Below are 23,659 nucleotides of genomic sequence, written 5' to 3' on the forward strand. Positions count from 1 at the left end.
GACCAAACAGTTTAATACGTGGCTAAGGAGTTGGTTTAGGAAGGAATCATAGGATATTTGGATCATTGGGCTCTCTGCCAGGAGGTATGACCTCGACAGAAGGGACTATTTGCACCTGAACTGGAGGAGGCCTAATAACCCAATAGGAAGAGTTGCTAATGTTGCTAAGTGGGGTTTAAATTGGAGTTGCAGGCGGGGGAAGGTGTGCCAGAGTGGCAGAGCAGTTAGTGAAGAGATTGTTGGGGCAGATGTTTGTCAGACCTCAGACAAAGTCAAAAATCAAAAGGCTGAGCGTGGTGCAACAGATGTGTTGGACTGTGTATATTTCAATGCAAGAAATATCTTAGGAAAGGTGGATGAGCTCATGGCATTGATCAACACCTGGATTTTAACGTTCTAGTAATGAGTAAGTCTTGGTTGCAGGAGAGGCAAACTACCAGCTCAATATTCCGGGGTTCCCCTGTTTTAGAGCGGTAGAGGTTAAAGGAGGAGCAGTGGCGGTACTAGTTAAAGGAAATGCCACGGCAGTACTCCATCTGGCCAGTCTGAAGAATGCGGCTAGTGAGGCGTTATAAGACAATAAGATATAGGAGCAGAATTAAGCTATTTGGTCCATCGAGTCTGCTCCATCATCCATCTTTTTTTTCCTTCGGCAGTTTACGGGGGCACGACTGCGCATGCGCGTGTAAGTCGGACCGTGAGGCAGCGGGAGTATTTAAAGACAACAATAGACGGAGCGGGCGACGTTGTAGCGGGCGACGGAGTAGAGGGGGACAGAGTACGAAGGCTTTGTCTTTGTCTCGAGAGGCTTTGGCGAGCAGAGGCTGAGGACGAGCTTCACTCCAAGTGAGGTAAGGCCGGGTAAGTTCCTTTCAAAGGAGAACGTTACAAATGTTGAGGCAAGTATTGGGTAGGTCATGGCAGCTGAGATCGGCCCCGTGGTTTGTTCATCCTGCAGCATGTGGGAAATCAGGGATACTTCCAGTGTCCCTGACGACGATATGTGCAGGACGTGTGTCCAGCTGCAGCTTCTGGCAGACTGCATTGAGCGTCTAGACCTGCGATTGGATTCATACTGGAGCATCCGCGATGCTGAGAAAGTCGTGAATAGCACGTTTAGTGAGTTGGCCACACTGCAGGTAAAGGCTACACAGGCAGAAAGGGAAGGGGTGGCCACTAGACAGCGTAGCAGTAGGCAGGTAGTGCAGGAGTCCCCTGAGGACATCTCCCTCCTAAACAGATATACTGTTTTGGATACTGTTGGGGGAGATGTCTCATCAGGGGAAGGCACCAGCAGCCGAGTTCATTGCACCATGGGTGGCTCTGCGGCACAGGAGGGAAGGAAAAGGAGTGGGAGAGCTATAGTGATAGGGGATTCGATTCTAAGGGGAATAGATAGGTGTTTCTACAGCCGCAAAAGAGACTCCAGGATGGTATGTGCCTCCCTGGTGCAAGGGTCAAGGATGTCTCTGAGCGGCTGCAGGACATTCTGGAATGGGAGGGTGAACAGCCAGTGGTCGTGGTGCACATAAGTACCAATGATACAGGTAAAAAACGGGATGAGGTCCAACAAGGTGAATTTAGGGAGTTTGGAGATAAACTAAAAAGTAGGACCACAAAGGTAATAATCTCTGGATTACTGCCAGTGCCACGTGCTAGTCAGAGTAGAAATAGGAGGCTATTTCACAGGAATACTTGGCTTGAAAAATGGTGCAAGGGGGAGGGATTCAAATTTCTGGGGCATTGGAACCAGTTCTGGGGGAGGTGGGACCGGTATAAACAGGACGGTCTGCACCTGGGTTGGACTGGAACCAATGTCCTAGGGGGAGAGTTTGCTACTGCTGCTCAGGAGGATTTAAACTAATGCGGCACGGGGATGGGAACAAGTGCAGAGAGACTGAGGGTTGTAAAATGAGGGTAGAAGCAAAAAGTAGTAAGGTGAAAAGTAAAAGTGGCAGGCAGGCAAATCCAGGGCAAAAAGCAAAAAGGGCCACTTTTCAACATAATTGCATAAGGACTAAGAGTGTTGTAAAAACAAGCCTGAAGGCTTTGTGTGTCAATGTGAGGAGCATTCGTAACAAGGTGGATGAATTGAATGTGCAGATGGTTATTAATGAATATGATATAGTTGGGATCACAGAGACATGGCTCCAGGGTGACCAAGGATGGGAGCTCAACATCCAGGGATATTCAATATTCAGGAGGGATAGACAGGAAAGAAAAGGATGTGGGGTAGCATTGCTGGTTAGAGAGGAGATTAATGCAATAGAAAGGAAGGACATTAGCCTGGAGGATGTGGAATCGATATGGGTAGAGCTGCATAACACTAAGTTGCAGAAAACGCTGGTGGGATTTGTGTATAGGCCACCTAACAGTAGTAGTGAGGTTGGGGATGGCAATAAACAGGAAATTAGAAATGCGTGCAATAAAGAAACAGTAGTTATAATGGGTGACTTCAATCTACATATAGATTGGGTGAACCAAATTGGTAAGGGTGCTTAGGAAGAGGATTTCATGGAATGTATGCGGAATGGTTCTCTGAACAAACATATCGAGGAACCAACTAGAGAGCAGGCCATTCTAGATTGGGTATTGAGCAATGAGGAAGGGCTAGTTAGCAATCTTGTCGTGCGAGGCCCCTTGGGTAAGAGTGTCCATAATATGGTGGAATTCTTCATTAAGATGGAGAGTGACATAGTTAATTCAGAAACAAAGGTTCTGAACTTAAAGAAGGGTAACTTTGAAGGTATGATACGTGAATTAGCTAAGATAGACTGACAAATGATACTCAAAGGGTTGATGGTGGATATGCAACGGCAAGCATTTAAAGATCGCTTGGATGAACTACAACAATTGTTCATCCCAGTTTGGCAAAAGAATAAACCAGGGAAGGTAGTGCACCAATGGCTGACAAGGGAGATTAGGGATAGTATCAAGTCCAAAGAAGAAACATGTAAATTAGCAACAAAAAAAAAGCGGCACACCTGAGGACTGGGAGAAATTCAGAGACCAGCAGAGGAGGACAAAGGGCTTAATTAGGAAAGGGAAAAAAAGATTATGAGAGAAAGCTGGCAGGGAACATAAAAACTGACTGTAAAAACTTTTATAGATATGTGAAAAGAAAAAAGATTGGTAAAGACAAATATACAGTCAGAAACAGGTGAATTGATCATAGGGAACAAAAACATGGTAGACCAATTGAATAACTACTTTGGTTCTGTCTTCACTAAGGAGGACATGAATAATCTTCCGGAAATAGTAAGGGACCGAGGGTCTAGTGAATGGAGGAACTGAGGGAAAATAGATGTTAGTAGGGAAGTGGTGTTAGGTAAATTGAAGGAATTAAAGGCAGATAAAACCCAGGGCTAGATGGGCTGCATCCCAGAGTGCTTAAGGAAGTAGCCCAAGAAATAGTGGGTGCATTAGTGATAATTTTTCAAAACGCCTTAGATTCTGGATTAGTTCCTGAGGATTGCAGTGTGGCTAATGTAACCCCACTTATTAAAAAAGGAGGGAGAGAAAAACCGGGGAATTATAGACCAGTGAGTCTGACATCGGTGGTGGGGAAAATGCTAGAGTCGGTTATCAAAGATGTGATAACAGCACATTTGGAAAGAGGTGAAATCATTGGACAAAGTCAGCATGGATTTGTGAAAGGAAAATCATGTCTGACGAATCTTATATAATTTTCTGAAGATGTAACTAGTAGAGTGGATAGGGGAGAGCCAGTGGATGTGGTATATTTAGATTTTCAAAAGGCTTTTGACAGGGTCCCACACAGGAGATTAGTGTGCAAACGTAAAGCACACGATATCGGGGGTATAGTATTGATGTGGATAGAGAATTGGTTGGCAGACAGGAAGCAAAGAGTGGGAGTAAACGGGACCTTTTCAGAATGGCAGGCAGTGACTAATGGGGTACCGCCAGGCTCAGTGGTGGGACCCCAGTTGTTTACAATATATATATTAATGATTTAGACGAGGGAATTAAATGCAGCATCTCCAAGTTTGCGGATGACACGAAGCTGGGCGGCGGTGTTAGCTGTGAGGAGGATGCTAAGAGGATGCATGGTTACTTGGATAGGTTAGGTGAGTGGGCAAATTCATGGCAGATGCAATTTAATGTGGATAAATGTGAGGTTATCCACTTTGGTTGCAAGAACAGGAAAAAAGAGTATTATCTGAATGGTGGCCGATTAGGAAAAGGGGAGGTGCATCGAGACCTGGGTGTCATTGCACACCAGGCATTGAAGGTGGGCATGCAGGTACAGCAGGCGGTGAAAAAGGCAAATGGTATGCTGGCATTCATAGCAAAAGAATTTGTGTACAGGAGCATGAATGTTCTACTGCAGTTGTACAAGGCCTTGATGAGACTGCACCTAGAGTATTGTGTGCAGTTTTGGTCCCCTAATCTGAGGAAAGACATTCTTGCCATAGAGGGAGTACAAAGAAGGTTCAACAGATTGATTCCTGGGACGGCAGGACTTCCATATGAAGAAAGACTGGATCGACTAGGCTTATACTCACTACAATTTAGAAGATTGAGGGGAGATCTTATTGAAACGTATAAAATTCTAAAGGGATTGGGCAGGCTAGATGCAGGAAGATTGTTTCCGATTTTGGGGAAGTCCAGAACGAGGGGTCACAGTTTAAGGATAAAGGGGAAGCCTTTTAGGACCGAGATGAGGAAAAACTTTTCCACACAGAGAGTAGTGAATCTGTGGAATTCTCTGCCACAGGAAACAGTTGAGGCCGGTTCATTGGCTATATTTAAGAGGAAGTTAGATATGGCCCTTGTGGCTAAAGGGATCAGAGGGTATGGAGAGAAAGCAGGTACAGGGTTCTGAGTTGGATGATCAGCCATGATCATACTGAATGGCGGTGCAGGCTCGAAGGGCCTAATGGCCTACTCCTGCACCCATGTTTCTATGTTTCTATGTTTCTATTCAGTCATGGTTGATCCTTTTACCTGCCTCAGTTCCATAACATTTGACGCAGTGTCCACTCAAGAACCTATCAAGATCTGTATTAAATACATCCAACGACCTGGTTTCCACAATGTCTGTCATAATAAATTCCACAAATTCAGCATCCTCTCGCTGAAGAAATTTCTCTGCATTTCTGTTTTAAATGGACTCCCTGAAGCTGAGGCTGTGCCCTTGTGTCTTAGACTCCCGCACCATGGAAAAGTCCTTTCCACATCTACTCTGTCTAGGCTTTTCTGGATTCGAAAGGTTTCGATGAGATCCACTCTCATCCTTCTTAATTCCATCGAGTACCGATCCAGTGCTATCGAACGACCCTCGAATGGTAACCCTTTCATTCCCAGAATTATCCTTGTGAACCTTCTCTGAACCTTCTCCAATGCAGCGGAACTTTTCCTAGACGAGGAGCCCAAAACTGTTCACCATACTCAAGGTGAGGCCTTACAAGTGCCTTATAAAGCCTCAGCATCACATCCCTTCCTTGCATTCTAGACCTCTTGAAATAACTGTTAACATTGCATTTGTCTTCTTCACCTTCGACTCAACCAGCAAGCTAATCTTCAGGGCATTCTGCACAAGGAATCCCTTTGCATCTCAGATATTTGGATTTTCTCCCCGTTTAGAAAATAATATGCACATTTATTTCTACTACCAACGTGCATGATCATTCATTTTCCAACATTGCCTTTCTTTTGGCACTTACTTGCCCATTCTCATAATCTGTCTTACTGCAAACAACCTGTTTCCTCAACATTACCTGCCCCTCTATTAATCTACAACAAATCCATCTATTCCATTATTTAAATCATGGACATACCACATAAAATGAATCGATCCTAACAGCAACCTGTACTGAACATCACTAGTCACTGGCAAGAATCTAGAAAAGGATATTTTTATTTCCACTCGCTATCTCCTAGCAATCAGAGAATGCCACAACCATGCCAGTAATTTTCTTGTAATACCATAGACCTTTAACTTTAAGCAGCCTCATGTGTGGCACCTTACCAAAGGCATTCTGAAGTCCACTGCATCCTCTTTATCTACCTTACCCGTAATCACCTCAAAGAATTCCAATAGGTTTTCCAGGCAAGATTTTCCCTTATAGAAACCATGCTGACATTGTCCTATCTTGTCCTGTGTCACCAAGTGCACATCCTTTTGACTCCGACATCTTCCCAGCCACTGAAGTCAGGCTAATTAGTATATACTTTCCTTTCTGCGCCCTTCCTCCTCTCTAAAGAGTGGAGCGACATTTACAATTTTCCAGTCCTTTGGCACTGTGCTTGATTCCAATGATTTTTTAAAGATCATGACCACAATCTCTACTGCTACCTCTTTCAGAACGCGAGGGAGCAGTTCTTTTGTTCCGGTAGACTTATGTACCCTTGGGTCTTTCAGAATTTTGAACACCTACTCCCTTGTAATAGTAAATGCACTCACTTCTCTTCCCTCACACCCTTCATCATCTGGCACATTGCTAGTGTCTTCCACAGTGAAGGTCGATTCGATTGGGAGAAGATTTAGAAGGCGAGGAATGTCTTTCAACGGGAGATTCCACTGGGAGAAGTACGCAGGCGCAGTAGCTCGTCATCGCGCGCGGTCACTGAGAAAGCTCCGAAGTAAAAGAGAGACACTGTCTAGCGGAGCTGTTGTAAACCAGAGTAGTAGGGCGAGGTTTGGCCTAGGGGAGGTAAGTTACTTTCTTCCCTCTGTAACAAGAATAGTGGGTAAGGCTGTGAGGCCATTTTTCTGTTCTCAGTGTCAGATATGAAATTTCTGGGAAACTTCCAGTCTCCCTGATGGCCATATCTGCGCCAGGTGCGTCGAGCTGCAGCTCCTTAGCGACCGAGTTTCGGAACTGGAGCTGCAGCTCGATGACCTTCGGATTTTTGGGAGATTGAGGAGGTGCTAGACAGGAGCTACATGCCACCGAAGTCAGATAAGTAGGCGACCGTCAGGCGAGGTAAGGGTGGGCGTAAGGTAGTGGAGAACACTCTTGTGGCTGTCCCTCCTAACAATAAGTACAACATTTTGAGTGCTGTTGGTGGATGGACGTACCTGGGGGAAACAACAGACTCTGGCACTGAGTCTGGCCCTGTGGCTCAGAAGGATATGGAACGGAAGAGGATGGCTGTGGTTATAGGGGACTCCATAGTTCGGGGGAGAAATAGACAATTCTGCGGACGCTAAAAAGAAACACGGATGGGAGGTTGCCTCCCAGGTGCGAGGGTTCATGATGTTTCTGAGCGTGTCAATATCCTGAGAGCAGCCAGAGGTCGTGGTACATATTAGTATCAACGACATAGGTAGAGAAATGGTGGAAGTCCTGAAAGCAGAATACAGAGATTTAGGAAGGAACCTGATAAGCAGGACCTCAAAGGCAGTAATCTCGGGATTGCTGCCTGTACCACGCGACAGTGCGTATAGGAATAGAACGAAGTGGAGGATAGACGCATCGTCGAAGGATTGGAGCAGGGGGGCAAGGATTCTCATTTTTGGATCATTGGGATCTCTTCTGGGGAGGTGTGACCTGTACAAAATGGAGGGGTTGCAGTTGAATCCGAAGGGCCGAATATCCTGGCGGGGTGGTGGTGGTGGGGGCGGGGTGACTTTAAGTGTACCTAACGCTGTTGGGGAGGGTCTAAACTCATTTGCGGGAGGTGGGGTACCGAATTGAAGAGGCAGAGGATGGAGAGGCTGGAGCACGAGTAGAGACAGCTTATGTGGAGCTTGTGAGGATGGATCGGCAGATGTCAGAGCAAAGATACATCAGTCTGAAGGTTTGAGATGCGTCTATTTTAATGCAAGCGGGTATCATAAACTAAGCAGATGAACTAAGAACGTGGATCAATACGTGGAACTGTGACGTTGTGGCTATTCCAGAGACTTGGATGTCTCAGGAGCAGGAAAGGCTGCTGACTGTGCCAGGCTTTAAGTTTTCCAAAAGGAACAGAGAGGGGGGCAAAAGAGATGAGCCGTGGCTTTGCTAATTAGGGATAGTGTCCCAGCTGCAGAAAAGGAAGAAGTCCTGGAGGAATGTCTGCTGAGTCAGTGTGGGTGGAAGTCAGAAGCAGGAAAGGAGGAATCACTCCACTGAGTGAATTTTAGAGGACCCCGCAACAGGGATATCGAGGAGCAGATATAGAGGCAGATTCTAGAACGGTGCAGTAATAATAGAATTATTGTGATGGGCGATTTTAAATTTCCTAATATTGATTGGCATCTCCTTAGCGCAAGGGGGATTAGATGGGGCGGAGTTTGTTAGGTGTGTTCAGGAAGGTTTCCTGACGCAATATGTACATAGGCCAACTTGAGGAGAGACTGTACTTGATCTGGTATTGGGAAATTAGCATGAACCGGTGTCAGATCTCTCGGTGGGAGAGCATTTTGGAGGGAGTGACCATAATTCTATCTCCTTCACCATAGGAGCAGAAAACATATAACGGGGGAAGGCGGAAATATGATACTATTAGGCAGGAAATTGGGAGCAGATGTTCTCAGGGAAATGCACGGCAGAAATGTGGTAAATGATCAGGGAAAATTAGCATTGAGTTCTGCGTGGGCATGTTCCATTGAGGCAGGGAAAGGATGGAAGGGTTAAAGGAACATATTGTACAAAGGATTTAGAAAGTCTGGTTAAGAAGTAAAGAAAAGCTTACAAAATGTTCCAGAAAATAGGTACTGTTAGGGTTCTAGAAAATTATAGGGTTGACAGGAAAAAGCTTAAAAATGAAATTAGGACAGCTAGAGACCGCCACGAGAAGGCCGTGGCGAGCAGGATTAAGGAAAACCACAAGACATTCTACAAGTATGTGAAGAGCAAGAGGATGAGCCGTATGAGAATAGGACCAATCAGGTGTGACAGTGGGATCATGTGCAAGGTCGGAGGAGGTAGCGGAGGTACTTAATGAATACTTTGCTTCAGTATTCACCAAGGCTAAAGACCTTGGGAATTGTGGGGATGACTTACAGCAGAGGCAAAAGTTTGAGCATGTAGACATTAAGAAAGAGGATGTGCTGGAGCTTTTGAAAAGCATTAAGTTGGATAAGTCAGCGGAACCGGATGAGATATACCGCAGGCTACTCTGGGAAGAGAGGAAGAAAATTGCTGAGCCTCTTGCGATAATCTTTGCGTCATCAATAGGTAGGGATGGCAGAAGTACTGGAGAATCGGAAATTTGCAAATGTTGTTTCCTTGTTCAACAAAAGGAGTAGAGATAACTCAGGAAATTATACAACCAGTGAGTCTGAAGTCAGTGGTTGGCAAGTTGTTGCAGAGGATCCTGAGAGGTAGGATTTATGAGCATTTGGATTGACATAATCTGATTAGGAATATTCAGCATTGCTTTCTCAAGGGCAAGTCATGCCTTACGAGCTTGATTGAATTCTTTGAGGAAGTAACAAAACACATTGATGAAGATTGGACAGGTCATGTAGTATATATGGATTTCAGTAAGGCATTTGATTAGGTTCCCCAAGCAAAGCTCCTTTAGAAAGTAAGGAGGGATGGGATCCAATGAGACCTTGCTCTGTGGATTCAGAATTAGCTGGCCCACAGAAGGCAGAGAGTGGTTGTAGATGTTTTATATTCTGTATGTAGGCTGGTAACGAATGGTGTTCCTCAGGGCTCTGTTTTGGGAACCCTCCTCTTTGTGATTTTTATAAATGACCTGGATGAAGTAGTAGAAGGGTGGGTTATTAAATTTCCTGATGACACAAAGGTTGGGGGTGCTGTGGATAGTCTGGAAGGTTGCGAGAGGTTACAGCGGGACATTGATAGGATGCAGATGTGGGCTGAGAAGTGGCAGATGGAATTCAACCCAGATAAGTGTAAAGTGGCCCATTTTGATAGGTCAAATTTGAAGACAGAATATAATTTTAATGGTAAGACTCTTGGAAGTGTGGAGGATCGTGGAGATTTTGGGGTCAGTGTTCATCGGACACTCAAAGCTGCTACGCAGGTTGACAGCGTTGTTGAGAAAGCGTATAGTGTGTTGGCATTCAACAACCGTAGGATTGAGTTCAGGAGCCGTGAGGTAATGTTACAGCTATATAATACCTTGGAGTACTTGGAGTACTATGTACAATGTTTAGTTCTGGTCACCTCACTGCAGGAAGGATGTGGATATTATAGAGAGAGTGAAGAGGAGATTTAAAAGAATGTTGCCTCAATTGGAGGGCGAAAATAGGTTGACTGAACTTGGCCTTTTCTCCTTGGAGCGACAGGGGATGAGAGGTAACCTGATATAGGTGTGTAAGGTGATGAGGGGCATTGAACGTGTGAATAGCCAGAGCCTTTTTCCCAGGGCTGAAATGACTAACACGAGGGCACGTAGTTTTGAGAGACGTTTGTGAGGTAGGGGAACTCTTTGCATCGAGTTACAACAATGCCATTAGTTCCAAAGTAAATATGCAAAACCATAGGTCTTCACACGGATTTATATTTCAGATTGGAGAAAGACCAGTCTTGATGGGGTCAGAATGATCTGAAATGTGTCGAATGAGATAGGCAGCTTTCTGACAAAGGTGCACTTAGAAAGTGGGAGGCCTTCAAAAACGAAATTTTGAGAGTATAAAGCGTATACGTGCCTGTCAGAATAAAGGGCAAAGATAGCAAGCGCAGGGAACCTTCGTTTTTAATAGATACTGGGGCATCAATGAAGAGGTGCGGATGGGTATATGAATGATGAGGCTACATTCCCGGTGCAGATCGATAGGAGCAGGCAGTCTAAAAGGCTTTGGCATGGACTGAAGGGCCTGTTAAGTGCTGTGCCTCTCTATGACACTACAATTCCTGTCATACTCTGGATGAATGGAAAATGCTCCAGGATTCCCTTTAAAGCTCATATGCAATGCTCTACATACCCAAATCTCATTCTGGATCTAGATCCAGAATACCGACTATCCATTTCCATCCTCAATTGTTGTATAACCTGCTGAGTCGATCAGCATTTTTCTGTTCTTTCAGATGTCAACATCTAGATTCTCCTGTGCCATTGTAAGCCTATGTTCTCTTGTCTTCGAGACTTCTGTTACAGGGAAATGTTTTCTGCTAAATATGCTGTGTATTCTCTGTAAATATTTGTATGCCTAAACATTTTCTTCATCCAAAAAAACACTATTTTCGTCTCTCTCCATAACTGCATGTGGGAAATCTTATTTGTATTAGTTCCAGTTTGATCAAAACATTCGTAACATGTGGTGACCAGTGCTGCACACACTATTTAATTACTGATGAGCAAAGTTTTATAAAGCTCTACCACAATATTTATGTATTTATTTTATTTAGAGATGCAACACTGAACAGTCCATTCCGGCCCAATGAGTCATGCTGCCCCACAACAACCCACCAATAGTTAACTCTAGCCTAATCATATAACCGTATAACCATATATAACCATATAACAATTATAGCACGGAAACAGGCCATCTCGGCCCTTCTAGTCCGTGCTGAACGCTTACTCTCACCTAGTCCCACTGACCCGCACTCAGCCCATAACCCTCCATTCCTTTCCTGTCCATATACTTATCCAATTTTACTTTAAATGACAATACCGAACCTGCCTCCACCACTTCTACTGGAAGCTCGTTCCACACAGCTACCACTCTCTGAGTAAAGAAATTCCCCCTCGTGTTACCTTTAAACTTTTGCCCCCTAACTCTCAACTCATGCCCTCTTGTTTGAATCTCCGCTACTCTCAATGGAAAAAAGCCTATTCACGTCAACTCTATCTATTCCCCTCATAATTGTAAATACCTCTATCAAGTCCACCCTCAACCTTCTATGCTCCAAAGAATAAAGACCTAACTTGTTCAACCCCTGTAACTTAGGTGCTGAAACCCAGGTAATTAATCAGAGAATAACTTACAACGATCAATTAACTTGCTAGCCCGCAGGTCTTCACACTATGGAGGAAACTGGAGCACACGGAGGAAACATACGCAGTCATGGGGAGTACGCACTCCTTGCAGACAGCGCCGGAATTCAGCTCAAAACTCCAGTGCTCAGAGCAAAGCTACTGTTGCACTAACGAGTATGCTACGGTGGCCTTTTCCCTAACCTTGCTGCTTATATCGTATGATTCAGCAACTGAGATCTCCTATAACAGAAGTCTTATTCATCACTTATCTATCAGGGATCTTTGGATTTCCCCACCAAGATCGCTATATTGCACAATGCTCCCTGAGCTGATACGATTCAATGAGAATGCTCTATCATTTTGTTTTCTCAGAATGCACCACCTTTTATCCATTGGGATTTAATTAATTAATTGTTCTTCCCCTTTAATGGTTTTTCAACAGCTATTCTTCTTTAAACTTAATAAAGTGATACAACGCAGAATAGGCCCTTCTTGCCTTTCGAGCCGCGCTGCCCAGCAACCCACTGATCTAACCCTTCCCAAATTCGAGACAATTTTACAATGACCAATTAACCTACCAACCGGTACGTTTTTTGACCCAGGAAGGAAACTGGAGCTCCCGGAGGAAAGCCAGCCTACACGGAAAGGAACTCCAAACTTACTTACAGAAGACGCCTGAACTGATCTCCAAACTTCGACACCCCAAACAATAACAGCGTCGCGCCATGACTAAATACTAAAACTAAACTCTAAAATTTCAATCAGAGGGGATTTGTACTAAAGACGAACAACAGAAAATCTGCAGACGCTGGAAATCGAAAGAACGCACAGAAAATGCTGGAGTAACTCAGCAGGCCATATGCTTTTTATGGAAAAGAGCACAGTCGACGTTTCGGGCCGAGACCCTTCAACAGGACTGAAAAAAAAGATGAGGAGTCAAAGAAACTGGGGGGCGGGGTAGGGGAGGAAGAACCATACAACGATATGCGAAACTGGCGAAAGGGGAAAGGGGGAAGGATGAAGTAAAAGCCGTTGGTGAAAATGAAACGGGGCTGCAAAAGGAGGAATCTGAGAGGACAGAAGGCCATGGAAGGATGAAAAGGGGGAGCAGCACCACAGGGAGGTGAGAGGCAGGTAAAGAGGTAAAGTGAGAAAGGGAAATGGGAATGAGGAATGGTAATTGGGGTGGGGGGGGAGGGCAATACCGGAAGTTCGAGAAATCGATGTTCATGCCATCAGGTTGGAGGCTATCCAAACGGAATATAAAGTGGCGTTCCTCTAACCTGCGTGTGGCCTGATCTCCACAGTAGAGGAGACCCTGAACTAACATTTTGAAATGGGAATAGGAAGTGGAATTAAAATAGATGGCCACTGGGAGATCCAGCTTTACTGCTTTCCTCACGGATTGCTCCCTACACTGCCTCAGAATCCTTCACCTGAACTTGGGATCCGAAGTTTTCATTGTCTCGTAGTCAAAATATCTCTGAGCAAATATGACACCACTCTGCAAGTTCTTACTGCTCCAGAGAGGAATTTAACTTAAAGGGAAGTTTAATCTTAATTTGACATCGTACTTGCCTTTTTCCCCATAATCAGTATTTTCTAGACTGAGAAAGGCGGCAATAGAGACAATAGATCAATCAAGAAGAGACGAACATGAACCAACTGCTTGGTTCTCGCTGGAGCCATGAAAATCTACTACTCGTGTTTTGGTTGTTATTCTACGAACGCTTGTTGCTTCTTAAATATTCACACTAGGCTGATACTTACTTGCAAGAACTGGCATCAGTAATCACGAACTACACATTCCATGCTGGCATACTTACAGTGATGCATTTTCCTTGCTGGCCTGCATTCAACTTGAACAGTATGATGCGTGTGTACATCTCTGACAGCAGAAATATTAAAGCTGTCAGGCTCATACTATATTTTAAAACAACTCTTTCAATCAAAATATGATCAAAATACAAATATTTAAATATTTGATCGATTTTTAAAGTTAAGGTAAAGCGAACGACTTAGCTTCACGATATAATAATATTTGAAGAAGAGAAATACATGATTTCCTTGCTCTTTGTGGACAGCCTTATCGTAACAAATAATATCAAGAGGTATTTAGGTTGCGCGTTAGACTCCTCGTGACGATTCATCCGTACTAACTTTCGTAATTGTGCAAGTCTGGGCTCTATACTGTTGGACCTTCAGTAACATACTGCTCGATATTCCGCAAATACGCTGACCAAATAGCACAAGAAGCTGACAATTTTCTGAATCTGTCAGTAAGTTGGACCTTCCTTCTTTTCAGGCCATATATGTGGGAATCAAGGACCTATTTTCATTTGACACCCGCCACTACCTTTCCTCAACGAGATCCGGAGTACGATGTTTATAAGGTGAATGATGTAATCACTGCGATTTTCTTCTAACGTCATAAACAACATATTTGTCATAGACATTGCATTCCATCGTCATGCAGGCTACCGATGACGATGTGGCACAACATCATTGGTTAATAAATGATAATATCACTTCCACAGTGAGCAGAGCAGCCGGACCATGTGTAACATTGTACAGGTACAGTGTATACTGTTCATCAATATCTTGCTATACTATTCAACAACTGCATCCCCGTTCCTTGTCCCAATCATCCATAGAGCAATGGAAGCCATTTTCAGCAGTGCTATCTGCTTATTTGTTCACACAGATTTATTTATGCATGGAATTGCAGCTTGGTTTCTGCGGAACACGCCGGTCCAATTATATTTAAGCTGCTATCCAAACATGGAAAGAAATGCTCATTCAACATAATAGAGAGAGTGGCAATGTTTGATTGAGCACGGCCGTAACGAGCCCTGCAAAATCACAAGGAAAATCTCATTGGAAGGAGATGCAGCGCCTAAAGTATTTAAAAGGTTTAGCTCAATGGTGACAGCACTGCATGGCTGGTGTTGTCACGTTGTCACACTGCATCTGCAGACCCAAGCTCAGGATCACACAGAGACTCAGAAGGGTTAAACAAAATTAGAAATTTTATTAATGAAATAGACGAAACTAAGCAGTAGAACCTACAAGGTCTTTGATAGCTTGGAATTCATAAGGCAAGGATCAGGGCCACCGAGACCCGAGGGGTTAGCACTGCCAATTTAAATGCACTCTAGGGTACGAAAGAATCCATGCCAACAAATTAAAACCCTAGATTCTTGACAAGCTTACAAGTAACCATTCTGATGAGAAGAAGTCCAAGAATAGTGAATTGGATGCCTGGCACATATCGAGGAGATTTAATTGGAAGTGTCAAGTGCAAACAAGCGAACACATAATTATAACATAAAAAAGGAAGCGCAACAATATATTATCATTATAGTTAATAAAACGCAGAAAATACAAAAAAACCTCAGAGTCCTTAGAATACTCGACACAAGGTTGTGACGTACTGCCTGCAAAAGCTACAGTCACATCATGAATGTTGAATAAAATATGATGAGTACAGAATATTGTTCATTTCTATTCATTATTCTTCACGTAAGGAAATAGTCACTGGTCACCTGGCCACATACATTAATGTGCAAAAGTCATGGGCACATAAATGTATATATCTAGTGTGCCTAATACTTCTGTATAATAATGGATTTGTCAACCTGGAGTGGAGAAGGAGTTTGTAAATCTGGCGGGCGCAAAGGATGTTGGGAATGGCGAGGGTGGAACGACGCAGTACAGTTCGCAGTGAAGGTGTGCCATCGGCGGGGGAAGGGGGCTGCGTTACAGACAAACCCAACTCTGAGACACCAGGCAAGGTAATTTGCTACCTAACAATTGGTTTATCGATCATCACAGAATGTCTCTCTGGTGCTTCCCTCAACCTCTCCTCTCACCCCCTGATCCCAACCAGGATCCTCCTCTCATTGCCCTCTTTTCACTCTCAGTCTACAATAGAGACCTATATCAGAATGAGTTATATCATGTCATGATGTACACGAAATCCGCCAAAAATCGAGGTATATGGTATAGAGTATCTCTGAAAATCTATCAACCAATAAGTTAAAGTACGTCCAAAAGTATACGGGGTGCCAACATTTGTAAGAATTTACAGAAGAAGCAATTTGTAAATACGGAAGCTATGACTAGGTATCAGAATCTGGGTTTGTATCGGTCCTTTGAGTTTCAAAGATATCTCATAGGAATACTAGCAAGCAGGGTTAAAAATGTTTTTTGTATCATGAAGACTTCGATATCTTGGCCGAGATAGTTTTCAGGGCGTAATATTGTCACCCAGAGTGATTGTCCTACAAAACCAAAACATAGTGGGGAAATCATTAACACAAAAAGAAATAACTTCATATTACGACCTGCTCTATCTGTACACACACACACACACACACACACACACACACACACACACACACACACTCACACACACATATATATATATATATATATATATATATAGATAGATAGATAGAGCAGGTCGTAATATGAAGTTATTTCATATGAAGATAGATAGGTAGATAGATAGATAGATTGATATAAAATATACTATATATATATATATATATATATATATATATATATATATATATATATATATATCTGCCAAAGAAAACCTATTGGAATATTTCGCTCTGTTTAAAATTCTCTCACCTCAGGAGCAGCATAACTGTCAGACTTCACGATTCCAGTATTTCCTTTCAGCATAGGTTCACGCAGCACAAGGTTTTTCTCTCCAGACGTTCCATACCTGTTAGGGACGACGAACTCTCTTTTGGTTGACTGCAATGTCGAACATGACTCGTAACGGAATCGTTGTGACAGGGGGTCTCCCCCAAACACGTCTACGTAGTTCGGTGATATCTGAAGGCTTTTACTGGCTTTTTGAATTCCATTCAAAGAATTCCTTGATTCAAAGCAGCAACAAGTGCCCAGGGAACGGTGTTGGTATGCCATACCATTCCTGTTTTTGTGGACTTTAACGGCCAGAATAAGTAAAATTATGAGAAAAATGCCAGATATAACTCCCAATGCTATAACCAAGGAAAGGCTCAGTTCAGGAATGAACTTCGGATCTGACGCTGAACCGCTGACAGTGGAGAGCGTTTCGCTATCGGTACCAATCACAGTTAATACGATAGTCACTGTGGCAGAGAGCGATGGAATTCCATGATCTTTCACCATAAGCACAAGCCTTTGACTAGAGCTATCCTCGTTCAATATCCTGCGGGCTGTCCATAATTCACCAGTGTCTGTAGAAATAGTAAAAAGATTACGATGGGTGGCCTGATAAATCTGATATGAGAGTCGAGCATTCTGACCAGAATCGGCATCAGTGGCAGTTACCTTGACAACCAAGCAACCCGGTTCACTGAACCTGGATATTGTTTCTCTTGCTGTTGATCCATATTCGGGCAAAGGGTGTACAATCACAGGAGCATTATCATTTTTATCTAGGATAACAACGTTCACCGTGGCATTGCTAATAAGTGCCGGCGTGCCAGAATCCCGCACTTGAACTTGGATCTGGAAGCTTTTCAATTGCTCATGGTCATAACTTCTCCGGGCATAAATTACACCGTTCACGGAATTAATTGACACATAGTTGGTCACTGAAGAGTTCTGAACCTGAGAGTCAAGGAGAGAAAAGTTCAGTCGTGCGTTTTGTTCAATATCCGCATCGAATGCCGTCACGGAAAATATGGAAGCCCCAAGAACATTGTTTTCCATAACATTTGCTGTGTATACCGAACGAGAAAACTTTGGTGTGTTGTCATTTATATCCGAAACCTCCACCCGGATTGTTTTCTTGGAAGTGAGTGGAGGGTTCCCAGAATCCGTGCATATTAGGGTAATGTCGTACTTAGGAACAGTTTCGCGATCCAACAATTGCTGTACAAGTATTCTGTAATAATTCTTTATAGAGGAGTCTAGCTTAAAAGGTAACTGATTTGAAATTTGACAATGTACATGACCGTTTTGTTCCGAGTCCCGGTCTCCTACACTGAACAGCGCCACTACAGTTCCAAGTGGTGCGTTTTCGGAAATTGTGTTTGATGACGATCTTAAAGTCACTTCTGGCACGTTATCGTTAACATCAATAACTTCAACTAATACATCACAATACTCCGGTATAGCACCAGGACCTTTATCCATTGCTTGTATGTTAATCTCAATGGCACTGCTTTCTTCGTAGTCTAACTGCCCCTTGAGTGTGATTTCGCCGGTTTTGTGGTTCACGTCGAAAAGTCTACGGGCAGTAGCAGAAATATGGCTACTGAAGGAGTACATTACCTCTCCATTGACACCGTCATCCGGGTCAGTGGCGTTTATTCTGATAATCAGCGTTCCTTTCGGTATATTTTCCAAAAGACTGACCCTGTAAACAGATTGCGAGAAAACCGGTGCGTTGTCGTTTACATCTTTCACTACAATTATAATCTGAACTCTTCCCGATCTCGGAGGTAAACCGCCATCCTTGGCTATTAGCGTTAAATTGTGAGTTGATGTCTTTTCTCTATCCAAGGATTTCTCCAGCAGCAACACCGGCCGCGTTTGCTTGCTACTGCGCATCTGTGCGTCGAGAGTAAAATATTCATTTGGCTGTAGCTTGTAGGATTGCAGGGAGTTCGTGCCAATATCTGGATCCTGTGCGGGTTCCAGAAGGAATCGCATACCCGGTGCTGCAGTCTCTGAGATTTCAAGCCGAATTTGCTTTTTGGGGAAAATGGGAGTATTATCATTTATATCAATAATCTCCACTTCCACTGGGGACAGATTCAATGGATTTTCTAGCACAACGTCCAGCGATAAACGACACTCGGGATTCGACCCACAAAGCAGTTCCCTGTCGACAATTTTCTTTACGAATAAAATCCCATTCTCCAAATTTACGTCGAAATACTGCTTTCCAGGACCGGGCGCTACCCGCAATCTGCGAGCCGTCAGCTGCTTCACATCTAAATCTAAATCGGCCGCGATATTCCCAACAAAGGCCTCCGGTTGCAGTTCTTCAGGAACAGAATAACGAATCTGCCCAAATACAATATACCACGGGGAGAACAGATAGAACAACAATTGGCATTTTAGCAGCCGATTTATTTTATATCTCATTTCCAGGAGAAGTCATTCCAATGTTTTCAGGCTCTGACCGCATGCTTCATTGTCCTTCTATGGGCGTTAAATCGAACAAAAGCGATACAGATAATAGTTGTATCTCTTACCAATGCTTGAAAATTTTTATTCAAATACTCGAATATTTCCTGCAGTTGCGATACGATTCCTGCTACTGTGTCACGGAGATGTTGGCTATCCGGGTTTGCTTCTGTCTAACTGACGTGATGGCGGCCGAGTCATGAAGGGGGCTGTCCGGATCACTGATCACTTCTCAGTTTCCGATTTGTGGAAGAGCCTATTGCTATTCGACCAATGACGATGCTGCTTGGTTCTTAAAGCTAGATGGACTTAAAGTTGTGCATAATCGTTGTATTTAATGTTGCACAATAAAAAATTATTTTACCTTGTGGAAATGCTGTGCTTGTTCTGTTTAATGTTCTGTAGATTCAGTTCTCGGAATAGATCGTCACATTAATATATTACGGACCAGGTCTGAAGAAGTAGTGCACGAAGGGAAAACAAATATAAGGAACTATAAAGTGGCTTAAGCACGAATTGTGTTCTTCACACACAGAACCTAATTCTTTCCTGGCTAACCTCTAGTATCCAATCTTTCTTTGTTTGTCTAAGAAATCAAATTTACCTCTTGCATTCAAAGAGGAACTACTGTTTAATTTTATCGAGACTTCCAAATGTTCTGAACGGATGTTTACGGGGAGGATTATTGAGACTTGGTTATATAAGTCCACAAAGTATATCTGCAAGTATATGGAGATATTGGAACTGAAATCATGCTGGAAATATTCGGTCGTTCAGGAAGCATGAGTGAAATAGTAATGTACTTCTGCACCAACCGCTAAACAAATACAGTTGAGTATTTGACTGCAAAGCATTATCTTGTAAATTGCCACTGTCACTGTCACCCGTGAGCAAGATGTAGTACCTACTTAGCCTCCCACCCTCGATCGGGTGCACGTGAAATCATGGAGCAAGTGGTGGATGGTCTTATGAACAGCTAGTGCATATCATAAGCTCTGGTTATGCAACCACTGACGCCAGTTGACTGATAAGGGCATTGATAAGGGCTGGGGTCACCCGTCTTCAAAGACACTTTCCAGAAGAAGGTATTAGCAGACCATTTCTATATAAAAACTGCCTAGAACAATCTTGGTCATGGTCACCCATGTCAGACGACAAGACACATAACAATGATGTTGCTGAGGTGAGCGGGGAAAGTTGAAATGCTTAAGAAGAACCTGAGGGGGGACGGGTCGAGGAGCTAAGGGCGGTACGGACGTGGGTGCAGGACGAGTTGTCTGCAGTTACGGTTTCGATTGCAACATTTATGAGAAGTTTGGAATAAGTATATAGATTGGAAGAGTATGGACGGCTATGGTCCAGGTATAGGTAGATGGGACTGGGCAGAATAATAGTTTGGTGCTGTATAGATGGGCTGATGGGTCTGTTTCTGTGCTCTATGACTCTGTGCCTCGATAAATCAATTAAAGGTATGAATATTTCTGGCTCTGTGCTCTTGATTATCCCCACTCGCAGGGTGAACAAAATCGTTCCCCCATTCCTCTCTATACTGTCACACTGTCAGTCCTAATTTGGACTCTATGCCCCAATCATTCACCTCCACAGATCTGCTTGACCTGTTGAATTCCTCCAGCAGTTTTTTTTGTTGTTATAGGAAATCATTTCCAAAGGTCTGCTCTGTTAATACATTCATAATTTTGCATACATGAAAGAGGTTCTCCATCAGTCTCAGCTTCAGTAAGGACAGCATTTGTTGTCTCTCTTTATAACTGGAACTCTCCACCAACGGCGTTATATGGTCGAACTTATTTGTAGCACTTCCAGTTCAATCTCCATATTCCCATCTTGTTGTAACCTTTCACAAACAAGAGAAGCTCTGCAGATGCTGGAAATCCAAGCGACACATACAAAATGCTGGAGGAACTCATCAGGCACGTATGGAAAAAGTGCAGTCGGCGTTTCGAGCTGAGACCCTTCGTTTCTCGGCCGGAAACATCGGCTGCATTTATGTTTTTCGATTGATGCTGCCTGGCCTGCTGATTCCCTCCCGCTTTGTGTGTGTGTTCCTTTTTGTGACCTTAACTGTGCACACTGCTTCGTTTGGGACCTAACCGATGTTTCATAAATCCGTAGCATTACTTCCTTACTTATATCATGTGCTTTAGCTAAATAGATCTCCCATCATCCTTACCTTAATCACCACGTTTCTTTACGTGTTACCACCTTCAGGGATATTTGGATCAGTACATCAAGAGCCCCGTGTTCCCAATGCTCACTAGCCTAGTACTATTCATTGAGTATGCCCTACGGTTATTTACATCCTGGAGTGCATCACCTCGCATGCATCCACATTAAATTCGACTTTCCATTTATTTTCCTGGTTAGCTCCTTCTCAGCAGCAGTAACGGACAAATATTATTATTCAACAGCGCATCCCACACCAAATCACGATAAACCAAAAATTTCATTCTGAGATACATTTCAAATAAGAAGCATTCTAACAGTCAATTAGTAAATCAAGGCGAGAAAGCTGTGTTTTATAAATAATCAAACGACAATATCTGAAAAGGCATTAAATTTAGCTGATCGTAGTGAAGACTACCCGCAGGTTACCTTCCAATTGACCTTCCATGATCAGAAGCATTCGAACAGTTAATTAAAGGAAGAGGACAGCGAGGCTGAGAAGAAGTGCGGCGGCGGCCATTTTCAAATTGCTTCTCAGATCGGAGTTCTGAGAGGCGGGACTGCGCAGGCGCGTGAAGGAGGCCTGGGAAGGAGGGAAGATATAAAAAGGAGAGAAGGAGTGAGGCAGTTCTCTTTTGGAAGAGGACAGCGAGGCTGAGAAGAAGTGCGGCGGCGGCCATTTTCAAATTGCTTCTCAGATCGGAGTTCTGAGAGGCGGGACTGCGCAGGCGCGTGAAGGAGGCCTGGGAAGGAGGGAAGATATAAAAAGGAGAGAAGGAGTGAGGCAGTTCTCTTTTGGAAGAGGACAGCGAGGCTGAGAAGAAGTGCGGCGGCGGCCATTTTCAAATTGCTTCTCAGATCGGAGTTCTGAGAGGCGGGACTGCGCAGGCGCGTGAAGGAGGCCTGGGAAGGAGGGAAGATATAAAAAGGAGAGAAGGAGTGAGGCAGTTCTCTTTTGGAAGAGGACAGCGAGGCTGAGAAGAAGTGCGGCGGCGGCCATTTTCAAATTGCTTCTCAGATCGGAGTTCTGAGAGGCGGGACTGCGCAGGCGCGTGAAGGAGGCCTGGGAAGGAGGGAAGATATAAAAAGGAGAGAAGGAGTGAGGCAGTTCTCTTTTGGAAGAGGACAGCGAGGCTGAGAAGAAGTGCGGCGGCGGCCATTTTCAAATTGCTTCTCAGATCGGAGTTCTGAGAGGCGGGACTGCGCAGGCGCGTGAAGGAGGCCTGGGAAGGAGGGAAGATATAAAAAGGAGAGAAGGAGTGAGGCAGTTCTCTTTTGGAAGAGGACAGCGAGGCTGAGAAGAAGTGCGGCGGCGGCCATTTTCAAATTGCTTCTCAGATCGGAGTTCTGAGAGGCGGGACTGCGCAGGCGCGTGAAGGAGGCCTGGGAAGGAGGGAAGATATAAAAAGAACGCAGCCTTAAGCAGCGGGCAGCTTCGTTTGCGGGCAGCGGAGTGAGTCGGGAGCAGAGTGTAGGGCTTGGGCTCAGAGGGCTTAGGCGGAAGAGGGCACAGTAGGCTTATCTTTTAGTTCTTGTTATTTTCAGTTATTCGGGAGGTATGAGTGTGAGGGCAGCTTGTTGTTCTCGGTGTCGGATGTGGGAGATCCTGGAGTCTCCGAGCCTCCCGGACGTCCACATCTGCGCCAGGTGCGCCGAACTGCAGCTCCTGAGGGACCGAATTAGGGAACTGGAGCTGCAGCTCGATGACCTTCGCCTGGTCAGGGAGAGTGAGGAGGTGATAGAGAGGAGTTACAGGCAGGTGGTCACTCCGGGGCCACGGGAGGCAGATAGGTGGGTCACGATCAGGAAGGGGAAGGGGCAGGTACTAGAGAGTACCCCAGTGGCTGTACCCCTTGACAATAAGTACTCATGTTTGAGTACTGTTGGGGGGGACAGCCTACCTGGAGGAAGTGACAGTGGCCGGGCCTCCGGCACAGAGGACGGCCCTGTAGCTCAGAAGGGTAGGGATAGAAGAAAGAGGACCATAGTAATAGGGGACTCGATAGTCAGGGGTTCAGACAGGCGGTTCTGTGGAGGTGATCGGGAGTCCCGGATGGTAGTTTGCCTCCCTGGTGCCAGGGTCCGGGACGTTTCTGATCGCGTCCAAGATATCCTGAAGTGGGAGGGTGAGGAGCCAGAGGTCGTGGTACATGTAGGTACCAATGACATAGGTAGGAAAGGGGAAGAGGTCCTGAAACGAGAGTATAGGGAGTTAGGAAGGCAGTTAAGAAGAAGGACCGCAAAGGTAGTAATCTCGGGATTACTGCCTGTACCACGCGACAGTGAGAGTAGGAATGGAATTAGGTGGAGGATGAATGCGTGGTTGAGGGATTGGAGCAGGGGGCAGGGATTCAAGTTTCTGGATCATTGGGACCTCTTCTGGGGCAGGCGTGACCTGTTCAAGAAGGACGGGTTACACTTGAATCCTGGGGGGACCAATATCCTAGCGGGGAGGTTTGCTAGGGCTACGGGGCAGACTTTAAACTAG

The 23,659-nt window shown here is 44.5% G+C and overlaps 1 protein-coding gene across 1 annotated transcript in view; it reads right to left on the bottom strand.

Annotated features, from left to right (window-relative positions):
* LOC140739549 (protocadherin Fat 4-like) overlaps positions 1 to 23,659 on the bottom strand; it is a 78,130-nt gene that overhangs the window by 10,668 nt on the left and 43,803 nt on the right. Inside the window, exons 8-9 of the mRNA XM_073067943.1 lie at positions 16,486 to 18,864; positions 6,773 to 6,866 (exon numbers count right to left, since the gene is read on the bottom strand). Of these exons, the coding sequence (XP_072924044.1) occupies positions 6,773 to 6,866; positions 16,486 to 18,864 (2,473 nt within the window). The remainder of the gene's footprint in view (positions 1 to 6,772; positions 6,867 to 16,485; positions 18,865 to 23,659) is intronic.

Source organism: Hemitrygon akajei, chromosome 15 (assembly GCF_048418815.1).
Source record: "Hemitrygon akajei chromosome 15, sHemAka1.3, whole genome shotgun sequence".
Taxonomy (NCBI): domain Eukaryota; kingdom Metazoa; phylum Chordata; class Chondrichthyes; order Myliobatiformes; family Dasyatidae; genus Hemitrygon; species Hemitrygon akajei.